Raw genomic sequence first — 27,180 nt, 5'->3', positions numbered from 1 at the left:
CGGAATGAACACTGCTGACAGTGCTAGTACGTGATTTTCCGCCCATCGGAGAATCCTTGTGGCTTCTGCCATTGCCATCCTGCTTCTTGTGCCGCCCTGTCGGGTCACATGGGCGACTGCCGTGATGTTGTCTGACTGTATCAGTACCGGCTGGTTTTGAAGCAGGGGTCTTGCCTGACTTAGGGCATTGTAAATGGCCCTCAGTTCCAGAATTTATATGTAGGGAAGTCTCCTGACTTGACCATAGGCCCTGGAAGTTTCTTCCCTGTGTGACTGCTCCCCAGCCTTGAAGGCTGGCATCCGTGGTCACCAGGACCCAGTCCTGTATGCCGAAACTGCGGCCCTCTAGAAGATGAGCACCCTGCATCCACCACAGTAGAGACACCCTGGTCCTTGGAGACAGGGTTATCATTTGATGCATTTGAAGATGTGATCCCGACCACTTATCTAAGAGGTCTCACGGGAAGGTCCTCGCATGGAACCTGCCGAATGGAATTGCTTCGTATGAAGCCACCATTTTTCCCAGGACTCGTGTGCAACGATGCACCGATAGCCTTTTTGGTTTTAGGAGGTCTCTGACTAGAGATGACAGCTCCTTGGCTTTCTCCTGCGGGAGAAACACTTTTTTCTGTTCTGTGTCCAAAATCATCCCCAGGAACAGTAAGCGAGTGGAAGGAACCAGCTGTGACTTTGGAATGTTCAGAATCCAGCCATGCTGTTGTAGCACCTCCTGAGATAGTGCTACTCCGACCAGTAACTGCTCCCTGGACCTTGCCTTTATAAGGAGATCATCCAAGTATGGGATAAATAAAAACTCCCTTTTTTGAAGGAGTATCATCATTTCTGCCATTACCTTGGTAAACATCCTCGGTGCCGTGGACAGTCCAAACGGTAGTGTCTGGAATTGGTAATGGCAATCCTGTACCACAATCTGAGGTACTCCTGGTGAGGAAGGTAAATAGGGACATGCAGGTAAGCATCCTTGATGTCCAGGGATACCATGTAATCCCCCTCGTCCAGGCTTGCAATAACCGCCCTGTGCGATTCCATCTTGAACTTTGTTATGTAAGTGTTCAAGGATTTCCATTTTAAAATGGGTCTCACCGAACCGGCTGGTTTCGGTACCACAAACAGTGTGGAATAGTAACCCCGTCCTTGTTGAAGTAGGGGCACCTTGACTATCACCTGCTGGGAATACAGCTTGTGAATTGCCTCTAGCACAGCCTCCCTGCCTGAGGGAGTTGTCGGCAAGGCAGATTTGAGTAAACGGCGGGGGGGAGACGCCTCGACTTCCAGCTTGTACCCCTGAGATACTACTTGAAGGATCCAGGGATCCACCTGTGAGCGAGCCCACTGATCGCTGACATTTTTGAGGCGGCCCCCCACCGTACCTGGCTACGCCTGTGGAGCCCCCGCGTCATGCGGTGGACTCAGAGGAAGCAGGGGAAGAATTTTGATTCTGGGGACTGGCTGCTGGTGCAGCTTTTTCCCTCTTCCCTCGTTTGACCCGCCTGCTTTTTTGAAGCCGAAAGGACTGTACCTGATAATACAGTGCGTTTCTTAGGCTGTGAGGAAACCTGAGGTAAAATATTTTCATCCCAGCTGTTGCTGTGGATACGAGGTCCCAGAGACCATCCCCAACCAATTCCTCACCCTTATAAGGCTCTATGTGCCTTTTAAAGTCAGCATCACCTGTCCAGTGTCGGGTCTGCAATACCCTCCTGACAGAATGGACATTGCAATAATTCAGGATGCCAGCCGGCAAAATATTCCTCTGTGCATCCCTCATATATAAGACGACGTCTTATGTTCGCAAAATAGTATCCCTGTTTGAAAGGGGTACAGACCACGCTGCAGCAGTCTGCAGGTCTCAGTCTAGTACCTGAGTGTGTAATTACAGACTTCAGGATAGCCTCCTGCTATTTATCAGCAGGTACCTTCAAAGTGGCCGTATCCTAAGACGGCAGTGCCACCTTGACAAACGTGTGAGCGCCTTATCCACCCTAGGGGATATCTCCCAGCGTAACTTATCCTCTGGCGGGAAAGGGTACGCCATCAGTAACTTGTTAGAAATTACCAGTTTTTTATCGGGGAAACCCACGCTTTTTCACACTTCATTCACTCATTTGATGGGGGAACAAAACACTGCCTGCTTTTTCTCCCCACACATAAAACCCTTTGTTTTTAGTGGTACTTGGGTTAATGTCAGAAATGTGTAACACATTTTATATTGCCGGGATCATGTAACGGATGTTCCTAGTGGATTGTGTATATGTCTCAACCTCGTCGACACTGGAGTCAGACTCAGTGTCGACATCTGTGTCTGCCATCTGAGGGAGCGTTGATGGCCTTTGAGACGTCTGGGCAGGCGCGGGCTGAGAAGCCGGCTGTCCCATAGCTGTTACGTCATCCAGCCTTTTATGTAAGGAGTTGACACTGTCGATTAATACCTTCCACCTATCCATCCACTCTGGTGTCGGCCCACAGGGGCGACATCTCATTTATCGGCATCTGCTCCGCCTCCACATAAGTCTCCTCATCAAACATGTCGACACAGCCGTACCGACACACCGCACACACACAAGGAATGCTCCAATGAGGACAGGACCCACAAAAGCCCTTTGGGGGGACAGAGTGAGAGTATGCCAGCACACACCAGAGCGCTATATAATGCAGGGACTAACTGAGTTATGTCCCCTATAGCTGCTTTTATATAATTTATACTGCGCCTAAATTTAGTGCCCCCCCTCTCTGTTTTAACCCTGTTCTGTAGTGTAGACTGCAGGGGAGAGCCAGGGAGCTTCCCTCCAACGGAGCTGTGAGGGAAAAATGGCGCCAGTGTGCTGAGGAGATAGGCTCCGCCCCTTTTTCGCTGACTTTTCTCCCGCATTTTTATGGAATCTGGCAGGGGTTAATATACATCCATATAGCCCTGGGGGTTATATGTGATGTATTTTTGCCAGCCAAGGTGTTTATATTGCTGCTCAGGGCGCCCCCCCCCAGCGCCCTGCACCCATCAGTGACCGGAGTGTGTGGTGTGCATGAGGAGCAATGGCGCACAGCTGCAGTGCTGTGCGCTACCTTGGTGAAGACTGATGTCTTCTGCCGCCGTTTTTCCGGACCCCTTCTTGCTTCTGGCTCTGTAAGGGGGACGGCGGCGCGGCTCCGGGACCGAACACCAAGGACTGGGCCTGCGGTCGATCCCTCTGGAGCTAATGGTGTCCAGTAGCCTAAGAAGCCCAATCCGGCTGCAAGCAGGCGAGTTCGCTTCTTCTCCCCTTAGTCCCTCGCTGCAGTGAGCCTGTTGCCAGCAGGTCTCACTGAAAATAAAAAACCTAAATCTATACTTTCTTTCTAAGGGCTCAGGAGAGCCCCTAGTGTGCATCCAACCTCGGCCGGGCACAAGATCTAACTGAGGCTTGGAGGAGGGTCATAGTGGGAGGAGCCAGTGCACACCAGGTAGTCATAAATCTTTCTAGAGTGCCCAGCCTCCTTCGGAGCCCGCTATTCCCCATGGTCCTTACGGAGTTCCCAGTATCCACTAGGACGTTAGAGAAAGAAAGAGCTATTCCATCGAGTACAAGAAAGGAATAGTGGAGGACTCCCAGGGCAAGAATCTTACGGGAAGAAGTTGGACCTCCGAATGGTTCAAAAATGTACATTTGTACATGCATTAATGTAGATTGTTGTACATGGATAAAATAAGACCTCCCCTGAAAATAATCCCTAATGCGTCTTTTGGAGCAAAAATTAGACATATGTAGACGTAAGCTTGCACATGTACAGAAAGAATACAATGTTTTGCAGATGTACAGTATGCTTTGTGCCTGGCAGGAATAAATGCCAGTAGCTTGGTGAAGATCAGGACAAGCAAAGTAGTAATAAAATAAGCAAAATGTAATATAAAAAGAAACCTAATGTTCAGGAAAAAAAGCATGAAGGAAGAACATTGATAAAAACAACTACCTCCATTAATAAAGGGCAGTGGGCAGAAGAGGAGAGAGAGAAAAGAATGTGGTGTGTTTTTTGTTCCATTTTTTTTGTCAGATTTTCTGACTCCAGAACCCCACCTACTGTATATCAGAGTCCCATGTGGCCAGAGTAGAGGTAGTGATCAAGTTGTAGAAGAGAGTCATTTTACTATTTGCTTGGGAGCCTCAATGCTAACTATTTGTTTTTATTAAATCCTTATGCACATCCAAATTCTAAATCCGATGTAATTCCCTTTGTTATGGCATACAAGTGAGGTCTTGTTCCCTGTTGTTATGTTATTCATTGCTGACACTTAAGCAGGAAAGTCAAGAGAAATTGCTGAAACAAATGCAATGTGTTAAGAAAATTAGAGATACCGGTATTCTTTCTTTTTCTAATCCTTGTATGTCCTTCTCTGCAGCCTATTCCTGTGTTCCTCACCCTACACAGTGCATCCGAGGTTGTAACGTATGTCATCCAGAGGCTTTTGTTCAGAGAGGTGGGATTTTCTTTTTTATTGTTTAATGAATTTCTTTGATTAATGTCCTTCATCATGGCTTAAGTATACAATGGGGTATATTCAATTGGCGTCGGATCGGATCCGACAAACCCCTATTCAAATCTCATCTCAATTCGACTTTTTCAAGTCAAATTGAGATGAGGGACCCAGAGGAGGAAAGGGTGGGGCACGGGGAGACCAGCAGGGGACAGCCGCCGGCAGACGGAGGAGATCAGTGCTACAGTAGCGCTGCAGAAGGATGTCACACAGCCGCCCGACCTCACGGCAGTGTCCACCCGGCTCCAGCAAGCGTGACCTCTCTTGCTGGGCCAGGTGGACGCCGCCGTGAGCGGCGCGGCTGTGAGACATCCTGCTGCAGCGCTGTGCTGTAGCGCTGATCTCCCCTGGCTGCCCGCGGCTGTCTCCCTGCGGCTCTCCCCCCTCTCCTCCTCTGGGTCCACATCTCAGTCCGACATCTTTTTATGTCGGACTGAGATGGTCGAAAAGGCACGTGGATCGGCAGCTATTCCGCCGATCCACGTGCTTTTCGACAAGTTGAACTCCTCAACTTGTCGAATATATTGAATAGGTTGGAACCCCTTCCGACCTAAAAAAAAGTTGAAAACTGTCGTCTTTTCGACAGACGGCAGCTTTTGACGTCAATTGAATATACCCCTATAAGTCTCAATACACGTATCTTCAAGTGGTGCAAGTCTTAATTTATTTGTCATGTATTTCTTATTCTGCATGCCAGTAACAACTTGCATTAAGTTGAATTTGAAGAGGTGTATCTTTTTGTACCAGTTTGATGGGAGCCTCACACAGAGGCGTATCTACCCATTGGCCAGGATGGCACTCGCCAGGGGCGCCAGGCAAGGAGGGGGCGGTGCCACCCGCAGCCAAAAGGTAGAAAAGTAGTACTGTCAGACAGTGACTGTATCTGGTCAGAGTCTGTTACTGCTGTAGCGGCAGCACCGCACTTGTAATCAGACTCAAAATAAACTACAGCTCCCAGCAGTCCTTGTTGCTGGGAGCTCCCAACAGCAAGGGAGCCGCACAGACTCTCACCAGGTACACAGCAATTGTTATATAGAACAGTGCTATAGATCTATTTGTTGTTGAAGATAATAAAAAAGTGTTAGTGTTTGGGAGAAGGGAGTGCAGTACCTGGAAAACTACATGATTTTCATGCATGTTAGATGTAAGTAAGTAGTAAGTAAGCGAAAACTTGAACTTGTTGAGTGTAACAAAGAAAATACAAATTTTACCTATTTCAAGGTCAGGTTCAAGGAAATGTATATCAGTTAATTGTATAATTGATCATTTTATCTTGGTAGTGACCTCACCCTGATGTTTTTTCTAACAGGAAGCACTTCTACCATCCAACTAATGGTGTTTGGTTAATGGCTGGGTCCATTTGAGGCTCGTCTCACAGCATCTCATTAGCATTTCATTTGAGATGCAGTCAAGATGCCAGTGTTTGGCATCCCGGCGGTCGGAAAGTTGATGCCAGCCTCCCCGAAACTGCTCGGAATGCTGATGCTGGCATCCCAACATAGATAGCGATGCAGAATGCCAAAATTAAAATCGATTTGATGCCAAAGTCTCCACTTGCAAGCCACGTGGGAGGGTTAGGCTTAGGCTGCAGGGAGGGAGATTAGGAAGAGAGGGTTAGGGTTAAGCTGAAGAGTCTGGGGGGGGGGGGGGGGGGCGGGTTAGGGTCAGGCTGTGGGAAAGGTGGGATAGGGGTAGGGATGGTGTAACGTGAATATGAGACACTACTGTGCGGTGTAATGTGAATGAGGGACACTATTGTGCGGCATAATTTGAATTGGGGTACTATTGTGTCCACGCCCTTCCCCCACAAGACCATGCCCCATTTCCAATACTCACACCTTATTTCAAATGTGTGTAGGGAGGGGGGGGGGGGGGCAGCCCTTTACTTTGCCAGGGGCGCTCGGACCCCTAGATACACCCCTGACCTCACATAACTATTACATACTGTTGTTGGGCAAAGCTCCTTTCCTGTGTTTACACTAAGGAGGTGCCTCACCTACCACACCTTTCCGCACATCTCTGATCAAAGCGCACCCAATTTCCAGGAGTTTATACTGCTGCACCTGTGTATAATGTCCAGATGTACCCTTTGGCTAATATATTGCGTGTAAATCTGGCTAGCTAGTGCCTCCTGAGCCATTAATCTCACCGCACGTCCCTGATGCAGCAAGGCCGCAATGCTAATCATTATAAAGGGTAATAAGGAGTGGCTTTCAGGTTTTGAAAATTGATTAACATTTTTAGTAATGTTATAATATTAGATTAGTGCAGAACAGTGTATAGCCCTAGCCCATGTGATCGTAAACACAGTTCACAATGGGCAGCCGTCAGCTGTGACCAAGCCAGACCAGTGGAATTCTCACCCTGGAGGAAAGATGCCTTGCACCAAGGTTGGTCTTCTGCTTATGTAGGGTGGCATACATACCACAGATCTGCAATAACCATTCCAAAGCCTTCAGCAACTTTACCATCTGAATGATTTTGCTCTCCGTCTAGCATATTCTGTTGGCTGTGAAATCTAATAAAAAAGTGTTTTATTTTTTTTTCAGCAAAGTTCTCAAACAAGAACGTGCAGGTAAGTAATTGTCTTGATCCTTTTAAATGTTAGGCAGTGTGACTGTATGTGTCATCTAAAGCCCTTTCCAAAAAAGATCTAATCTTAATTTCTCTGACGTCCTAGTGGATGCTGGGAACTCCGTAAGGACCATGGGGAATAGACGGGCTCCGCAGGAGACTGGGCACTCTAAAAGAAAGATTAGGTACTATCTGGTGTGCACTGGCTCCTCCCTCTATGCCCCTCCTCCAGACCTCAGTTAGATTTCTGTGCCCGGCCGAGCTGGATGCACACTAGGGGCTCTCCTGAGCTCCTAGAAAGAAAGTATAGTTTAGGTTTTTTATTTTACAGTGAGATCTGCTGGCAACAGACTCACTGCAGCGAGGGATTAAGGGGAGAAGAAGCGAACCTACCTAAGTGGTGGTAGCTTGGGCTTCTTAGGCTACTGGACACCATTAGCTCCAGAGGGATCGCACACAGGACCCGACCTCGTCGTCCGTTCCCGGAGCCGCGCCGCCGTCCCCCTTACAGAGCCAGAAGCAAGAAGGTCCGGAAAATCGGCGGCTGAAGACTTCTGTCTTCTCCAAGGTTGCGCACAGCACTGCAGCTGTGCGCCATTGCTCCTCATGCACACCACACACTTCGGTCACTGATGGGTGCAGGGCGCTGGGGGGGGGGGCGCCCTGAGCAGCAATATTAACACCTTGGCTGGCAAAACTGACACCATATATAGCCCCAGAGGCTATATAGGTGTAAATTACCCCTGCCAGAATAACACAAAAAGCGGGAGAAAGCCCGCCGAAAAAGGGGCGGAGCCATCTCCCTCAGCACACTGGCGCCATTTTCCCTCACAGCTCCACTGGAAGGATCACTCCCTGGCTCTCCCCTGCAGTCCTGCACTACAGAAAGGGTAAAAAAGAGAGGGGGGGGGCACAAATTTAGGCGCAGTATAATATATATATGCAGCTATAAGGGAAAACACTCTTTATAGGTGATATCCCTGTGGTATATAGCGCTCTGGTGTGTGCTGGCATACTCTCCCTCTGTCTCCCCAAAGGGCTTTGTGGGGTCCTGTCCTCTGTCAGAGCATTCCCTGTGTGTGTGTTGTGTGTCGGTACCGCTGTGTCGACATGTATGATGAGGAAAATTATGTGTATGGCAGAGCAAATGCCTGTAAATGTGTTGTCACCCCCTGAGGGGTCGACACCTGTGTGGATGGACTTATGGAAGGAATTACGTGACAGTGTCAGCTCCTTACATAAAAGGTTTGACGACATAGGACAGCCGGCTTCTCAGCTTGTGACTGTTCCAGCGTCTCAAATGTCATCAGGGGCTTTAAAACGCCCGCTACCTCAGATGGCAGATACAGATGTCGACACGGATACCGACTCCAGTGTCGACGACGATGAGACTAGTGTACCCTCCAATAGGTCCACCCGTTACATGATTGAGGCAATGAAAAATGTATTACACATTTCTGATAGTACCCCAGGTACCACAAAAAAGGGTATTATGTTCGGTGAGAAAAAACTACCAGTAGTTTTTCCTGCATCTGAGGAATTAAATGAGGTGTGTGTGTGAGGAAGCCTGGACTTCCCCCGATAAGAAATTGATAATTTCTAAACGGTTATTGGCAGCGTACCCTTTCCCGCCAGAGGATAGGTCACGTTGGGAAACGTCCCCTAGGGTAGATAAAGCGCTTACACGTTTATCAAAACAGGTGGCACTACCGTCTCCGGATACGGCCACCCTAAAGGATCCTGCTGATAGAATGCAGGAGGCTACCCTAAAAGCTATATATACACACACGGGCATTATATTGCGACCAGCGATTGCATCAGCATGGATGTGCAGTGCTGCTGCTGCGTGGTCAGATTCCCTGTCGGATAATATTGATACCCTGGATAGGGACACTATTTTGCTGACAGTAGAGCATATAAAGGATGCCGGCTGGCATCTAGAATTAATGCAATGTCCATTTCTGCCAGGAGAGTATTTTGGACTCGGCAGTGGACAGGTGATGCTGATTCTAAAAGGCACATGGAGGTTTTGCCTTATAAGGGTGAGAAATTGTTTGGGGACGGTCTCTCAGACCTCGTATCCACAGCAACAGCTGGGAAGTCGACTTTTTTATCTCCGGTTCCCTCACAGCCTAAGAAAGCACCGTATTATCAAGTACAGTCCTTTCGGCCTCAGAAAGGCAAGCGGGTCAGAGGCGCGTCCTTTCTGCCCAGAGGCAGGGGTAGAGGGAAAAAGCTGCACCAGGCAGCCAGTTCCCAGGAACAAAAATCCTCCCCTGCTTCCACTAAGTCCACCGCATGACGCTGGGGCTCCACAGGTCGAGCCAGGTGCTGTGGGGGCCCGTCTCCGGAACTTCAGCGACCAGTGGGTTCGCTCACAGGTGGATCTCTGGGTTCTACAAGTGGTATCTCAGGGATACAAGCTGGAGATCGAGACGTCTCCCCCTCGCCGTTACCTCAAATCAGCCTTGCCAGCTACTCCCAAGGAAAGGGAGGTAGTACTGGCGGCAATTCACAAGCTGTATCTCCAGCAGGTGATAATCAAAGTTCCCCTCCTTCAACAGGTACGGGGTTACTATTCCACAATGTTTGTGGTACCGAAACCAGACGGTTTGGTGAGACCCATTCTAAATTTGAAATCCTTGAACACTTATATAAGGAAGTTCAAGTTCAAAATGGAATCGCTCAGGGCGGTTATTGCAAGCCTGGAAGAGGGGGGATTATATGGTATCACTGGACATCAAGGATGCTTACCTACATGTCCCCATTTACCCACCTCACCAGGAGTACCTCCGATTTGTGGTACAGGACTGCCATTACCAATTCCAGACGTTGCCGTTTGGTCTGTCCACGGCACCGAGGGTATTTACCAAGGTAATGGCCGAAATGATGATACTCCTTCGAAAGAAGGGAGTTATAATTATCCCGTACTTGGACGATCTCCTTATAAAGGCGAGGTCCATGGAGCAGTTGTTGGTCGGAGTAGCACTATCTCAGGAAGTGCTACAACAGCACGGCTGGATTCTGAATATCCCAAAGTCGCAGCTGGTTCCTACGACGCGTCTGCTGTTCTTGGGTATGATTGTGGACACAGAACAGAAGAAGGTGTTTCTCCCGGAGGAGAAGGCCAAGGAGTTGTCATCTCTGGTCAGAGACCTCCTGAAACCAAAACAGGTGTCGGTGCATCACTGCACGCGAGTCCTGGGAAAGATGGTAGCTTCTTACGAAGCAATTCCCTTCGGCAGGTTCCATGCAAGGATCTTTCAGTGGGATCTGTTAGACAAGTGGTCCGGATCGCATCTTCAGATGCATCGGTTGATCACCCTGTCCCCGAGGGCCAGGGTGTCTCTGCTGTGGTGGCTGCAGAGTGCTCATCTTCTCGAGGGCCGCAGATTCGGCATTCAGGACTTTGTCCTGGTGACCACGGATGCAAGCCTCCGAGGTTGGGGGGCAGTCACTCAGGGAAGAAACTTCCAAGGACAATGGTCGAGTCAGGAGACTTCCCTACACATAAATATTCTGGAACTAAGGGCCATTTACAATGCCCTAAGCCAAGCAAAACCCCTGCTTCAAAACCAGCCGGTGCTGATTCAGTCAGACAACATCACGGCGGTCGCCCATGTAAACCGACAGGGCGGCACAAGAAGCAGGATGGCAATGGCAGAAGCCACAAGGATTCTCTGATGGGCGGAGAATCACGTGATAGCACTGTCAGCAGTGTTCATTCCGGGAGTGGACACCTGGGAAGCAGACTTCCTCAGCAGGCACGACCTCCACCCGGGAGAGTGGGGACTTCATCCAGAAGTCTTCCAGCTGATTGTAAATCGTTGGGAAAGGCCACAGGTGGACATGATGGCGTCCCGCCTCAACAAAAAGCTAAAAAGATATTGCGCCAGGTCAAGGGACCCTCAGGCGATAGCTGTGGACGCTCTAGTGACACTGTGGGTGTACCAATCGGTTTATGTGTTCCCTCCTCTTCCTCTCATACCAAAGGTACTGAGGATAATAAGAAAGAGAGGAGTAAGAACTATATTCATCGTTCCGGATTGGCCAAGAAGAACTTTGTACCCGGAACTACAAGAAATGATCTCAGAGGACCCTTGGCCTCTGCCGCTTCGACAGGACCTGCTTCAGCAGGGGCCCTGTCTGTTCCAAGACTTACTGCGGCTGCATTTGACGGCATGGCGGTTGAACGCCGGATCCTGATGGAAAAGGGCATTCCGGTTGAAGTCATTCCTACGCTGATAAAAGCTAGGAAGGATGTGACAGCAAATCATTATCACCGCATATGGCGAAAATATGTTGCTTGGTGTGAGGCTATGAAGGCCCCAGCAGAGGAATTTCAGCTGGGTCGATTTCTGCACTTCCTACAGTCAGGAGTGACTATGGGCCTAAAATTGGGATCCATAAAAGTCCAGATTTCGGCCCTGTCTATTTTCTTTCAAAAAGAACTGGCTTCACTGCCTGAAGTTCAGACATTTGTTAAGGGAGTGCTGCATATTCAGCCCCCTTTTGTGCCTCCAGTGGCACCTTGGGATCTCAACGTTGTGTTGGATTTCCTAAAATCACATTGGTTTGAGCCACTTCAGACCGTGGAATTGAAGTATCTCACATGGAAAGTGGTCATGCTTTTGGCCTTGGCTTCGGCTAGGCGTGTGTCAGAATTGGCGGCTTTGTCATGTAAAAGCCCCTATCTGATCTTCCATATGGACAGGGCAGAATTGAGGACTCGTCCCCAATTTCTCCCTAAGGTGGTATCAGCGTTTCATTTGAACCAACCTATTGTGGTGCCTGCGGCTACTCGGGACTTGGAGGCTTCCAAGTTACTGGACGTAGTCCAGGCCCTGAAAATCTATGTTTCCAGGACGGCTAGAGTCAGAAAAACTGACTCGCTGTTTATCCTGCATGCACCCAACAAGCTGGGTGCTCCTGCTTCTAAGCAGACTATTGCTCGCTGGATCTGTAGCACGATTCAACTTGCACATTCTGCGGCTGGACTGCCGCATCCTAAATCAGTAAAAGCCCATTCCACGAGGAAGGTGGCTCTTCTTGGGCGGCTGCCCGAGGGGTCTAGGCTTTACAACTTTGCCGAGCTGCTACCTGGTCGGGATCAAACACGTTTGCAAAATTCTACAAGTTTGATACCCTGGCTGAGGAGGACCTTGAGTTTGCTCATTCGGTGCTGCAGAGTCATCCGCACTCTCCCGCCCGTTTGGGAGCTTTGGTATAATCCCCATGGTCCTTACGGAGTTCCCAGCATCCACTAGGACGTCAGAGAAAATAAGAATTTACTCACCGGTAATTCTATTTCTCGTAGTCCGTAGTGGATGCTGGGCGCCCGTCCCAAGTGCGGACTCTTTGCAATACATGTATATAGTTATTGCTTAACTAAAGGGTTATTGTTATGAGCCATCTGTTGCTGAGGCTCAGTTGTTGTTCATACTGTTAACTGGGTATGGTTATCACAAGTTGTACAGTGTGATTGGTGTGGCTGGTATGAGTCTTACCCTGGATTCCAAATCCTTTCCTAGTAATGTCAGCTCTTCCGGGCACAGTTTCCCTAACTGAGGTCTGGAGGAGGGGCATAGAGGGAGGAGCCAGTGCACACCAGATAGTACCTAATCTTTCTTTTAGAGTGCCCAGTCTCCTGCGGAGCCCGTCTATTCCCCATGGTCCTTACGGAGTTCCCAGCATCCACTACGGACTACGAGAAATAGAATTACCGGTGAGTAAATTCTTATTATTTTTTATTAGATGGCTTTTGTAAAGTTCACTAAAGGAGCCCTTTAAAAGCAGTTTAGAAATTTATTTCAAAGGTTATAAAACAGATATGCATGAGAAGAAAACAATATTAAACATGAAGAGTACGTTACAAATTCAAAATAGCAACCAAAACAATGATTAAGACAGTTTATGCAAAATAACTGCATAGAAATCTAAGAGACTGGAAACTCTGGGTTTTTCATCTGTAAAAGGGGGAAAGAGGAGTGGGGTGAGAAGGAAGGGGAAATAGGGCAGGTGGATTGCCCTGGGGAAGGGGGACGACGACGACGGCAGTGAGTGAAATGGAGGAGAACCAGAACGGTAATGGTTCTTAGAAGAAAGTGGCTTAAAAGAGGTTTAAATAAAATACATTCGAGTAAAATGTTTTGCAAATGCATGACAGCAGGTTATATACCCTGAGACATTCATGTGTCTCAGCCTGCATGTAGGGTCTTGCAGACGACTATTCTCAGACCGTCTTTCTCATAGATCAATGCGTGAAACCTTATTGTTTTTCTAGCAGCAAATTAAACTCCAGCTACAAGAAGCATGTGTTCCTTGAAACATAGCCATTAATCCTACTTATAGAAGGAAAGATCTTGTAGAGGATGGGCACTGATCTCTGTAGGGTTTGCTAGGCATAGCATCAATGTCTATTACATTTGTGAATTTTTACTGGAATAAATGTATCAATTTAAAGGACTATTAAATGTTAAATGATGTCTACATACTGATATACAACCTCTACAAATAGCATTCACATTTTTGTTTATACAGAATTCTCAGATAAGAATTACTACAAATATTTCAGATAAAGGTTTCAAAGCAGAAAAGACTTCCTGTTGGTAATGTCTATGAAGGTCATTATAGGGGCTGTGAAAGAGCCTAAATGGCTAATAAGGAACGAGTTTCAGTATGAAAGCGATCATGTTTGCATGTCATGCAAAATATCTAAAATTATATCTTCATAAGGTACATGTTAAAATATGCTTTCTCTGTCCTCCATCTGGGGGACGCTGCGCCGTTACTTGTGGGTTAGAGGTGTGTGGTAGTGGAGATTGGCACAGAACTATCAAAAGCTGACTCCTCCCCCCTCTAACCCCTCCCATCTCCTTCCTGCTCAGCCCTGATCAGTTTTAGTTTTGTGCCTGTGGAGTACAGACACAGTTTTGATTTCTCTTTAGGAATTTTTTTTTTTTTTATTATTTCTTCTTTCACAAATACCTAGTCCCTGTTTACAGGTGACAGGTATAACAGTGGAAGGGGTTAGTATCCCATTCCAGACTGCTGCAGGGAGGCCACTATACCTTCGGTCACTGGGGCCTTCAGAGAGAGAAAGAGAGAAGACAGCAGCATCAGGTACTGGACAGCCACAATCTGTCATTGACAGTATTGGGCTGTCCCTATTTCCTATTATTAATGTCCCTATTTCCTATTATTAATGGTGAATTTATTGGGACTACCAAACTCCTCCTCCCCTCCCTCCCCCCCCCCCCCCCCCCCCCCCCGAGCGCGCGATCACCCACAGACAGCACGGAGGCTGATCTGGGGTGAAATGTGAGGTGGAGGACTGTGTTAGGTCCGGGAGGGTGTTATTCACTCCCTGGACCGTTACTTGGCTGCCGTGACAACCGCTCTGTGTAGCGGCGCACGGGAGCCGAACTTCCGGTTTTTGACGAGATGAGAATGACGTCAGGCGGGCAGAGCCGTCTTCCCGCTCAGCTCTGCCCGCGCGCGCGCACGGCTGGTCACGGCGCCATCTTCTCTGCCTGCACACAGGGGACGCTGTGCTACGGAGGAGGATTACATACACAGGGGGATAAAAACCGCAAGTATAAAAGGGGGGGAGGGGGATCACAGTGTCTCCTCTAGTCTGGTGGCTAGAGCAGCATATTAACAAAGAGCAAGTCTAGTGGGTTGAATCTCAGATATTTTTTAACACAACTTGGGGGACATAGTTCACCAGAGTAAAGATGACCAGCAAGCCAGAGAAACCTACTAAGGGAAAAACAACCTCAGTGGTTTATTTCTCATGTTCACAATGTGGCACAAAGCTGGCTAAGGGGAGTGCTGACGCAGGGACCCTCTGTACATCATGCTCTGGTGCACCAGCGGCAGATCAGCAGGGCAGATCCACAGATCAGTCAATGCCCCCTTGGGTCAAGGCCATGGTGGACGCAATTTCAGATTTGCGTCAGTCAAGGTCGGAAGCAGCTTTGGCCCAGACTCAGGTGGAACCGCTGTGGGCCCAGAATATGGGAAAATGTCTCACTGATTTGACTCAGTCTGTAAATAAATTTGTAAGTTCGGCCAGTAGTTCGGCGGCTTCTAAGCGAACGCAGCCGTTACCCGCTATTGCATTTCCAGGAGAGGAGTTGGATACTCTGACATCTCCATTGGAAGAAGGGGAGGTAGATCCTGAAGGGGACGAAAATTCGGCTTGGGAAGATGAGGATTTATCTACTAATTCAGGTGTTAGGCTACTAATAGAAGCCATTCGTCAGACCCTTAATATTCAGGATGAGGCAGTAGCCGAGACTTCTTCCTCTTTCTTTAAACGACAGAAGAGACAGGTTACTGCGTTCCCTTCTTACTCGCACTTTGCGGATATTTTAAAAGAACCCTGGCTAAAACCGGATTCCCGTTTCCAGGCGCCTAAAAAGTTAAAGTTTCTATATCCTTTTACAGAAGAGGATACAACAATTTGGGAAACCGCCCCAAAGGTAGACGCCCCTATTTCGCATTTAGCAAAAGCTACGGTTATTCCGTCAGTACAGTCTGCGACTTTAAAAGACTCTACCGATAGGAAGATAGAAGCATTACTAAAATCTATGTTTTCCTTATCAGGTGTTTCTCTCCGTCCAGTTCTGGCGAGTGCCTGGGTGCTTAAAGCCGTTGATGAGTGGCTTGCACAGGTTGTATCTGGGATGCAGTCAGACGATCCGTCGGAGGCCATTCAATTAGCAGAACAGATTTCTGAGGCCCTTACTTACGTGGGTGAAGCATTATTGGATTCGGTGGCGCTACAGTCCCGTGTTTCTGCCTTAACAGTATCCGCAAGACGATCTCTTTGGCTTAGGGTTTGGAATGCTGATTCGGACTCAAAGCAGACCTTGACGGCAGTCCCTTTTGAAGGCGAATTTCTTTTTGGATCAGAGTTAAAGAAAATTATTTCAGATACTACGGGGGGAAAGAGCCCTTTCCTTCCGTCTGCTCCAAACAAACCAAAGCCTACAAGATTTCGGTCCTTTCGTACGCAGGGCAGAGGTAATTTCCAGTCCTTTCGACCCTTCTCCAGATTTCCACGAAGTGGATCATTCAGAGGTAGAGGAGCTCAGGCTACTCGCAGACCGTCCAGTAAGCCTGCCGACAAGCCTGAGGCATGACGCTTCGGGCCCTCTGGAGGGATCAATACAGGTTGGGGCTCGTTTACTTCACTTCAGGGAAGTGTGGCTCCTATCGAAACCGGATCGGTGGGTAATAGGGGTCATTTCCAGAGGATATATGTTGGATTTCGAAGAAGCAGTCCCAGCCCGACTAATTGTGACGCCTCTCCCAGACGACCCCTCCAGACGTCAGGCTCTCCTTCAGGCAACAGCAAAACTATTACAAAATGGAGTAATCCTTCCGGTCCCAGCTCCTCAGAGAGGTCGGGGCTTTTACTCGGGTCTTTTTCTCGTAGACAAGCCGGACGGTTCGTTTCGACCCATTCTAAATCTAAAAGCCCTCAATCCGTACCTTTCATCCCAGAAATTCAGGATGGAATCCATTCGCTCCATTATCGCAGCCATGGAGCCAGGGGAATATTTGGCTTCAATAGATATAAAGGACGCATACCTACATGTTCCAATTTGGACAGGACATCAATCACTTCTGAGATTTGCAGTAGGTCCGTGGCATTTTCAGTTTCGGGCCCTTCCCTTTGGTCTTTCTACGGCTCCCCGGGTGTTTACGAAGGTCCTGGGTCATGTCGTCGCAGTTCTCCGTTGCAAAGGGGTCAACATCACTCCATACTTGGACGACCTGTTGATCAAGGCCCCGTCACCGGAGATTCTCACTCAGAACCTGCGTCTAACGATAGAGACTCTACAGTCTTTCGGGTGGATAATCAATTTTCCAAAGTCATCTCTACTCCCGTCACAGAAAATGGTTTTTCTGGGTCTTCTATTCGACACCAACAGCCAGAAGGTGTTTCTTCCTACAGACAAGATTCAGGACTTACAAGCCAGAATCAGAACCTTGTTAAAATTGCCGGCAGTATCAGTCCTCAGATGCATGCAGGTACTGGGCAAGATGGTAGCCTCATTCGAGGCAGTTCCATACGCCAGATTCCACGCCCGACCTCTTCAAGCTCAGATTCTCCACTGTTGGACTCGGACGGATTCGCGCCTCGAACTGCAGTTGATACGCTTGTCGATAAGAACTCGTCAGTCGCTCTACTGGTGGCTTCACAGTCACAATCTGAGGAAGGGTGCGCCGTTCACGGTCTGGTCTTGGATGATGGTAACCACGGACGCAAGCCTCAGCGGTTGGGGAGCAGTGTTCCAGACTCATCATTTACAGGGGCGCTGGAGCAATCAAGAGTCAAAACTACAAATCAACATTCTGGAATTGAGAGCGATCCGGTATGCTCTCATTCGGATTCAGACCATGGTGCAGGGCCATCCAGTTCGGGTGCAATCCGACAATGCCACGGCAGTGGCTTACATCAACAAACAGGGAGGAACTCGCAGCTGGTCCGCAATGAGAGAGGTTGCTCAGATTCTCACGTGGGCGGAGCGTTGGATTCCCGTGATTTCAGCCATTCACATTCCGGGAGTCGAAAACTGGGAAGCAGACTTTTTGAGTCGTCACACGATTCATCCGGGAGAGTGGGAACTTCACCAGGAAGTGTTTCTTTCTCTAGTGGATCGCTGGGGAGTGCCAGAATTAGACCTGATGGCGTCACGGCTCAACAAAAAACTTCCGGTTTACGGATCAAGAACTCAGGATCCTCAAGCATTTCTGATCGATGCACTAACAGCTCCGTGGCAATTTCAGCTGGGTTACGTGTTCCCACCAATTCCACTGCTCCCACGTCTACTCCAACGCATTCGGCGAGAAGGCCTTGCAATAATTCTGGTGGCTCCGGATTGGCCACGCCGACAGTGGTACACTCTTCTAAACAGCATGGTCGTCGGAGACCCCTTTCGCCTCCCTCTGCGACCAGATCTTCTGCTTCAGGGACCTTGTCGCCACCCAGATTTAAATCGGCTGGCTTTGACGGCTTGGTTCTTGAATCCAACATTCTGAAGGCAAAGGGCCTTTCTCGTGCGGTTGTTCAGACAATGATTCGGGCTAGAAAGCCGGTGACTTCTGGCATTTACCATAGAGTATGGCGTATTTACATTGCTTGGTGCGAGAAAAGGAACTTGACTCCGCATTTGTTTAGACTTCCTCGCCTGCTCTCCTTTCTCCAGGAGGGTCTTGACAAGGGTTTAAAACTTTCTTCCCTGAAGGGTCAGGTTTCGGCCTTGTCGGTCCTTTTTCAAAAGAAATTAGCAATCATTCCAGAGGTTCAAACATTCCTGCAGGGAGTACTTCGAATTCAACCACCTTTTGTTCCTCCGATTCCTCCCTGGGATTTAAACTTGGTACTTAAGGCTCTTCAAAAGTCTCCATTTGAACCTCTAGAATCTGTGGAACTACGTTATCTAACACAAAAAGTTGTTTTTCTGTTGGCAATTGCCTCAGCTAGACGAGTGTCTGAGTTGGCGGCTCTTTCTTGCAGGCCACCCTTGTTAGTGTTTCATGAAAATCGGGTGGTGCTGAGGACAAAGCCTTCATTTCTTCCAAAGGTTGTTTCAGCATTCCATTTAAATCAGGACATCGTTCTTCCAGCTTTTAATCCGTCATCTTCTCAGGGGGAGGATTCCCATTTGGCTCTCTTGGATGTTGTTCGGGCCTTACGTATTTATTTGTCTCGCACGGAGGCTTTCCGTCGTACGGATTCCTTGCTGGTATTGATTGATGCTCCCAAACGAGGTTGGCCTGCCTCTAAGAACACTGTGGCCCGTTGGATAACTTCGGCCATCAGACAGGCTTACGTGTCCTCAAGCGTTTCGGTTCCTGACTCAATTAAGGCTCATTCGACTAGAGCAGTTGGAGCGTCTTGGGCTGTTCGCGGTGGTGCATCTGTTGAGCAACTATGCAGGGCGGCGACCTGGTCGTCAGTCCATACGTTCACAAAGTTTTACCGGTTTCATACTTTTAGTTTGGAGACTGCCTCTGTTGGGCGTCGTATTTTACAGACGGCTATGCCGTCAACGTCTCCCTCCTCTCATTAGCTTGCTTTGGGAAATCCCACAAGTAACGGCGCAGCGTCCCCCAGATGGAGGACAGAGAAATGGGGATTTTTGTTTACTTACCGTAAAATCTCTTTCTCTGAGTCCATCTGGGGGACGCTGCGATCCCTCCCATAGTTTGTCTGGTTTAATTGGTTAATTTTTTATTCTGGTCTATCTCCTTTGGCTTGGCTAAACGTTAACTGATCAGGGCTGAGCAGGAAGGAGATGGGAGGGGTTAGAGGGGGGAGGAGTCAGCTTTTGATAGTTCTGTGCCAATCTCCACTACCACACACCTCTAACCCACAAGTAACGGCGCAGCGTCCCCCAGATGGACTCAGAGAAAGAGATTTTACGGTAAGTAAACAAAAATCCCCATTTTTCATATTCAATCAATTTATTTAGTACATTTAGTTAGTCTGTAAGGACAAGCTTCCTGCACTACGGAGAACAAATTGTATGATGCTGTAGTGCAGGGGTAGGCAACCACCAGCATTCCAGCTACTGTGGAACTACACATCCCAGCATGCCTTGCCACAGTTTTAGCATGCATTAACAGCAAATGCATTAACAGCAAAACTGTTGCATTTTGCCTACCCCTGCTGTAGTGTTATGGGCTCACACTAGAACGATAATGCCCGATTTCATCCAATTTCGGGCATCCGGAACGATATATTGGATGAAATCGGGCATTTTGGAGGTGTTTCCGATCCGTTCCAATCCGATCCGATGCGCGTTCCCGTGAGCATCGGGTCGGATCCCCTAGATTGAATGTGCTGCACTAACGATCATGTCCAACCCCGCAGGCATGGCTGGGATTGCATACGATACATCTGCAAAAGGACCGCATACGATGTATCGTATGCGATCCTGCTGCCCGGGAATCTGCTGGGCAGTTCAAGGGAAATCGCCTCCGACTTCAGCCTCAGACATATCATTGTGGTGTATGGGGCCCTTAACTATGAGATCCAGTTTAGAGATTATTAGAGTAGGAATTGTTATATGCATGCCCCTTTTTAATGACACCATGGTTACTTTGTACTGTAACAGTGCTGACTTGGCTTTTCTTCTGCACAGTGTAATACTGTTGCTGGTCTCTGCAGGATGCCTTCCAATACATGACTCTCAGGTATGTTTTGAATCTATATTATTCCTGCCAAATCTTTTACTTTATGCTCTTGACATGTTATGTGATCCTTATGCCTAGTTGTGTTGAAGTGTGGAGTGTGAATTGCTGGATATTTTATGGATATTCACAGAGGATTGGTTGCTCAATTGTCAGCTACTCAGTTATATTATTGATGTCTGTGACTTGTATTGTTCTCCGGCAGTGATAATGCACATTGTGTATTGTTTGTATAACAGGCAGCTACTATGGATCTCCAGGTAGTCAGGAACTATTTATGTCTCACAACTTATCCCCATTGTAGCGTATAATGATATTTTAATTCACCATGGAGTTTTTTGATCATATAGAGGCACAAGCCCTCGGGCTTATCTACACGACATAGTAGGAGGTATGTTATAGCTTTGAACTACAGAAGTTACCCTATAGAACACTGTCAAGTGATGGCATCAGAACTCCCTGGGCCTGATTCTGAGTCTAGTGCACTTCTGATATCGGACGCAGTGGAGCGATTTTACTTTTCTTCTGCACATGCTTCAAAATCACACTTTGCATGGTCCACATAGCATGCGTGCAGAGTCGGAGTTGTAATGTGAAGTAGGTGCATTAGATGTGCAGAACAATTGTGCTTATGTGGCAGCACACAGTTGCTCTGCAGCCTACAGCAAATGCCATTGCTTTCCTGGCTCTGCAACAGAAATTGTGTAAATAATTAGGACTTTAAGGGGTATATGCAATTACCGGCGAATCGCGGCAATTTTTCGCCCGTTTTTTAATTCGACACAATTCGACCGTCGAATTCCGGCAAGTGGGTGCCGGAATTCAACATATTCAATAAAAAACGGATTCGACAGTCCCGCTGTCGAAAAACGGCCGATTTGACGGATTTTGATCCGATTTTTAAAAAACTGGAATAAACGGTAAAAAACCCGCAAAAAATTGCGTGGGGTCCCCCCTCCAAAGCAAAACCAGCCTCGGGCTCTTCGAGCCGGTCCTGGTTCTAAAAATCCGTGGAAAAAAATGACAGGGGATCCCCCGTATTTTTAAAACCAGCACCAGGCTCTGCGCCTGGTGCAAAAAATACGGGGGACAAAAAGAGAAGGGGTCCCCCGTATTTTTTACACCAGCATCGGGCTCCACTAGCTGGACAGATAATGCCACAGCCGGGGGTCACTTTTATACAGCGCCCTGCGGCCGTGGCATTAAATATCCAACTAGTCACCCCTTCAATCAAGGGGTCCCCCCCCCTCCAGCCACCCAAGGGCCAGGGGTGAAGCCCGAGGCTGTCCCCCCCCATCCAAGGGCTGCGGATGGGGGGCTGATAGCCTTGAGAAAATTGAAAGAATATTGTTTTTTCCAGTAGTACTACAAGTCCCAGCAAGCCTCCCCCGCAAGCTGGTACTTGGAGAACCACAAGTACCAGCATGCGGGAGAAAAACGGGCCCGCTGGTACCTGTAGTTCTACTGGAAAAAAAATACCCAAATAAAAACAGGACACGCACACCGTGAGAGTAAAAGTTTATTTCACACATGTCGACACACACATACTTACCTATGTTCACACGCCGACCTCTGTCCACTTGTCCAAGTAGAATCCACGTGTACCTGTGAATAAAATTATACTCACCTCAATCCAGTGTCCAGATTATAATCCACGTACTTGGCAAAAAAAAAAAAAAACGAACACCCGGACCAAACGGACTGAAAGAGGTCCCATGTTTACACATGGGACCCCTTTCCACGAATGCCGGGACCCCACGTGACTGCTGTCACAGAAAGGTCCCTTCAGCCAATCAGGAAGCACTACTTCGTGGCACTCTCCTGATTGGCTGTATGCGCGTCTGCTGTCAGACAGCGCATCGCACAGCTCCCTCCATTAGTTTCAATGGTGAGAACTTTGCGGTCAGCGGTGGGGTTACCCGCGGTCAGCCGCTGACCGCGGGTGACCTCACCGCTGACCGCAAAGTTCCCACCATTGAATATAATGGAGAGGCATTGCGATGCGCTGTCTGACAGCTCAGACGCGCATAGCCAATCAGCAGAGTGCCAGGACGTTGCGCTCGCTGATTGGCTAAAGAGACCTTTCTGTGACAGCAGTCACGGAGGGGTCTCTGCATTCGGGGAAAGGGGTCCTATGTGTAAACATGGGACCCCTTTCAGTCCGTTTGGTCCGGGTGTTCGTTTTTTTTTTTTTTGCCAAGTACGTGGATTATAATCTGGACACTGGATTGAGGTGAGTATAATTTTATTCACAGGTACACGTGGATTCTACTTGGACAAGTGGACAGAGGTCGGCGTGTGAACATAGGTAAGTATGTGTGTGTCGACATGTGTGAAATAAACTTTTACTCTCACGGTGTGCGTGTCCTGTTTTTATTTGGGTATTTTTTTTCCAGTAGAACTACAGGTACCAGCGGGCCCGTTTTTCTCCCGCATGCTGGTACTTGTGGTTCTCCAAGTACCAGCTTGCGGGGGAGGCTTGCTGGGACTTGTAGTACTACTGGAAAAAACAATATTCTTTCAATTTTCTCAAGGCTATCAGCCCCCCATCCGCAGCCCTTGGATGGGGGGGACAGCCTCGGGCTTCACCCCTGGCCCTTGGGTGGCTGGGGGGGGACCCATTGATTGAAGGGGTCCCCACTCCCCCAGGGTACCCCGGCCAGGGGTGACTAGTTGGATATTTAATGCCACGGCCGCAGGGCACTGTATAAAAGTGACCCCCGGCTGTGGCATTATCTATCCAGCTAGTGGAGCCCGATGCTGGTGTAAAAAATACGGGGGACCCCTACTCCTTTTTGTCCCCCGTATTTTTTGCACCAGCACCAGGCGCAGAGCCCGGGGCTGGTTTTAAAAATACGGGGGATCCCCTGTAATTTTTTTCCACGGATTTTTAGAACCAGGACCGGCTCGAAGAGCCTGAGGCTGGTTACGCTTTGGAGGGGGGACCCCACGCAATTTTTTTTCGGGTTTTTTACCGTTTTTCCCGTTTTTTTAAAAATCGGATCAAAATCCGTCAAATCGGCCGTTTTTCGACAGCGGGACTGTCGAATCCATTTTCTATTGAATATGTTGAATTCCGGCACCCACTTGCCGGAATTCGATGGTCGAATTGTGTCGAATTAAAAAACGGGCGAAAAATTGCTGCAATTTGCCGGTAATTGCATATACCCCATGAACTCTTAAAGCAGTGGTTTGTGTTCCTCTAGCTGTATACTTATCAACATAGTGACTCTACGTATCCATATATTTATCTCTGTAATTATTTATCTAAATCATACTAAAGGAATATCTGTGCTATACAGTGCATCCGGAAAGTATTCACAGCGCTTCACTTTTTCCACATTTTGTTATGTTACAGCCTTACTCCAAAATGGAATAAATTCATTTTTCCCCCTCAAAATTCTACATACAATACCCTATAATGACAACGTGAAAAAAGTTTTGTTTTTTTTCTTAGATTTTTGCTTATTTATTAAAAATAAAAAAAGTAAGAACTCACATGTACATAAGTATTTACAGCCTTTTCTCAATACTTTGTTGATGAACCTTTGGCAGCAATTACAGCCTCTAGTCTTTTTGAATATGATGCCACAAGCTTGGCACACCTATCTTTGGGCAGTTTCACCCATTCCCCTTTGCAGCACCTCTCAAGCTCACCACTCCATCAGGTTGGATTTGAAGCGTCTGTGCACAGCCATTTTCAGATCTCTCCAGAGATGTTCAATCGGATTCAAGTCTGGGCTCTGGCTGGGCCACTCAAGGACATTCACAGAGTTGTCCTGAAGCCACTCCTTTGATATCTTGGCTGTGTGCTTAGGGTCGTTGTCTTGCTGAAAGATGAACCGTCTGAGGTCAAGAGCGCTCTGGAGCAGGTTTTTATCCAGGATGTCTCTGTGCATTGCTGCATTCATCTTTCCCTCTATTCTGATTAGTCTCCCAGTGCCTGCCACTGACAAACATTCCCACAGCATGATGCTGCCATCACCATGCTTCACTGTAGGGATGGTATTGGCCTGGTGATGAGCGGTGCCTGGTTTCCTCCAAACATGACACCTGGCATTCACACCAAAGAGTTCAATCTTTGTCTCATCAGACCAGAGAATTTTGTTTCCCATGTTCTGAGAGTCCTTCAGTTGCTTTTTGGCAAACTCCAGGCGGGCTGCCATGTGCTTTTTACTAAGGAGTGGCTTCCATCTGGCCACTCTACCATACAGGCCTGATTGGTGGATTGCTGCAGAGATGGTTGTCCTTCTGGAATGTTCTCCTCTCTCCAGAGGAATGATGTAGCTCTGGCAGAGTGACCATCAGGTTTTTGCTCACCTCCCTGACTAGGGCTGTACTCCCCCGATCGCTCAGTTTCGATGGCCGGCCAGCTCTAGGATGAGTCCTGGTGGTTCCGAACTTCTTCCATTTACGGATGATGGACGCCACTGTGCTCATTGGGACCTCCAAAGCAGCAAATATGTCTGTAGACCTCCTGTCTCGGAGGTCTACAGACAATTCCTTTTGACTTTATGCTTGGTTTGTGCTCAGACATGCACTGTCAAGTGTGGGGCCTTATATAGACAGGTGTGTGCCTTTCCAAATCATGTTCAATCAACTGAATTTACCACAGGTGGACTCCAATTGAGCTGTAAGAACATCTCAAGCATGATCAGTGGAAACAGGATGCACCTGAGCTCAATTTTGAGCTTCATGGCAAAGGTTGTGAATACTTATGTACATTTGATTTCATTATGGAGTATTGTGTGTAGAATTTTGAGGACAAAAATAAATGTATTCCATTTTGGAATAAGGCTGTAACATTACAGAATGTGGAAAAAGTGAAGTGCTGTAAACACTTTCTGGATGCACTGTATATTCCAGTACCAGGGTGTTGTATTGCGATGAGCTCTAAAATCCTCATCATTAAAACCATAAGATCTACTTTACCCTTCATATCATTGCTCTCTGGATATAGGGCCTAATTCAGACTGGATCACTGCAGCGGCAGTGATCGCAGACCGCGGGCGCACTGTGTGTGCTCACCCCGGGAGCCCATTGAGATGCAGCGAGCTACTCAGCGGGTGCAAAAGCATCGCCGCTGTGCAATGCTTTTGCATCCTTGCTGGGGGGGTAGGGTCTGACATGCAGGGCGGACTAGCCCTGTGCTGGGCGTCCCCCCGCATGTCAGAGAATCTGATCGTAGATGTGCTATATTCATACTTGCCTACCTGACCCTCTCCATGAGGGAGAAAATGCTCTGTTCCTGGACTTTCCTGGTAATGTATGATTGCCATCACCTGTGGTGAAACACTTTTCTTATCAATTAACTAGCTCACCACAGGTGATGGCAACCTAGTACATGTCGACCTAGTGACCATGTTGACGTAATGCACCTAAGTCTTGTCGACGGAATGACCACAAGCCATATTGATGCAGGGAGAGACTAACAACCATTCAGGCTACTAGTGAGAACTAGAGAATGACACATTTGTTGATATGTACTGTCCAGGAACACAGGAGCACTATGTTTCTGAAGATTGCATTGTAAGTCAGGAAATCCAGGAACGGATCAGGATCTTCCTGTACACTGGTAGCAGGGTCTCATGTACACAGGATCCGATATCAGGAACACAAAGTACAGATAAGGAGTGTCTAGTAACTAGGATTGCAGGGTAACAGGAGCAAGCTGGAGTCGGAACACAGGAACTACAAATGTGTAGAAGCATACACAGCATGAAAAGCAAGTGATTGCATGGCAAGCCAGACTCTTAGAGACTAGGCAAGTGCAGTTTGCTATTTGCAGGACTAATGAACTATAAATATTCTAGAGTGGCACCAGAGGTGTATCTGGGGGACCGGGCGCCCCTGGCAAAGTAAGGAACTTGCGCCCCCCCTACCCCTCATATTTGAAATAGGGAAGGTGGGCAAAAAAGGTGCATGATCTTGTGGGAAAGGGGCATGACCAATAGTACTCCCAATTCAAATTACATTACACAGTAGTACCCCTTATACACATTATGTCACACCATAGTGCCCCTTACACTTCATGCCCACACAGTAATCCTTGTCTCACTGTGGAGAAATCAGCAGTGCCTAGCCAAGGAGGGGCGCTGCCCAGTGATGTTTCCTGCAGTCAGGGGGTATAATACAATATTAATGGCAGTGAAAATGTATCTCTGCGCACTACCTAGTATTGGTGATGTAGTGATATATTAAGGATAGCATTCTAGTAGTTTATTTTGAGTTTCTTCACTGTGGTGCATTGTGGTGCCGAACACCAGCAGCAGCTCTTGGCTCCTCTGTGAACCACCAGCCCAGGCACTGCCACTACAAAGTGTTTCCACTCCCTGGCCAAGGGTGGCACCACCAGGCAGCGTCCCCTCCTCAGCCAGTGCACCTGGTGAGTGCCATCCTGGCCAATGGGTAGATAACCTCCTGTCCCCAGCACATAGACGTAGTCTCCATCCCGCTCCCAGCACATAGAAGTAGTCCCCATTCCGCTCCCAGCACATAAACGTAGTCTCCATCCCGCTCCCAGCACATAGCCATAATCTCCATTCCCCTCCCAGCACATAGCCATAGCCCCCATCTTCCTCCCAGCACATAGCCATGATCTCCCCCCTCCCTGCACATAGCCATGATCTCCCCCCTCCCTGCACATAGCCATTGCCCCCCCCTCCCTGCACATAGCCATGGTCTCCCCCCTCCCAGCGTATAGTCTTCTCCCCTCCCAGCACAAGAGTCTCCCCGCTCCCTGCATATAGTCCTCTCCCCTCCCAGCACAGAGTCTCCCCCATCCCTGCATATAGTCCTCTCCCCTCCCCTCCCAGCACAGAGTTTCCCCCCCGCATATAGTCTTCTCCCCTCCCAGTACATTATCT

At 48.2% G+C, this 27,180-nt stretch overlaps 1 protein-coding gene across 2 annotated transcripts in view; it reads left to right on the top strand.

Moving 5' to 3' along the window:
* Positions 1-27,180, top strand: part of TMEM241 (transmembrane protein 241) — a 381,772-nt gene that overhangs the window by 142,257 nt on the left and 212,335 nt on the right. For both annotated transcript variants that reach the window (XM_063923592.1, XM_063923591.1), the window contains exons 5-7: positions 4,394-4,471; positions 7,078-7,103; positions 20,266-20,317. In XM_063923592.1, the coding sequence (XP_063779662.1) occupies positions 4,394-4,471; positions 7,078-7,103; positions 20,266-20,317 (156 nt within the window). The remainder of the gene's footprint in view (positions 1-4,393; positions 4,472-7,077; positions 7,104-20,265; positions 20,318-27,180) is intronic.

This window comes from Pseudophryne corroboree, chromosome 5 (genome assembly GCF_028390025.1).
Source record: "Pseudophryne corroboree isolate aPseCor3 chromosome 5, aPseCor3.hap2, whole genome shotgun sequence".
In the NCBI taxonomy this organism is placed as follows: Eukaryota; Metazoa; Chordata; class Amphibia; order Anura; family Myobatrachidae; genus Pseudophryne; species Pseudophryne corroboree.
Note: the sequence above shows the minus strand (reverse complement) of the source record. Positions and strands in the feature narration are given on the sequence as shown.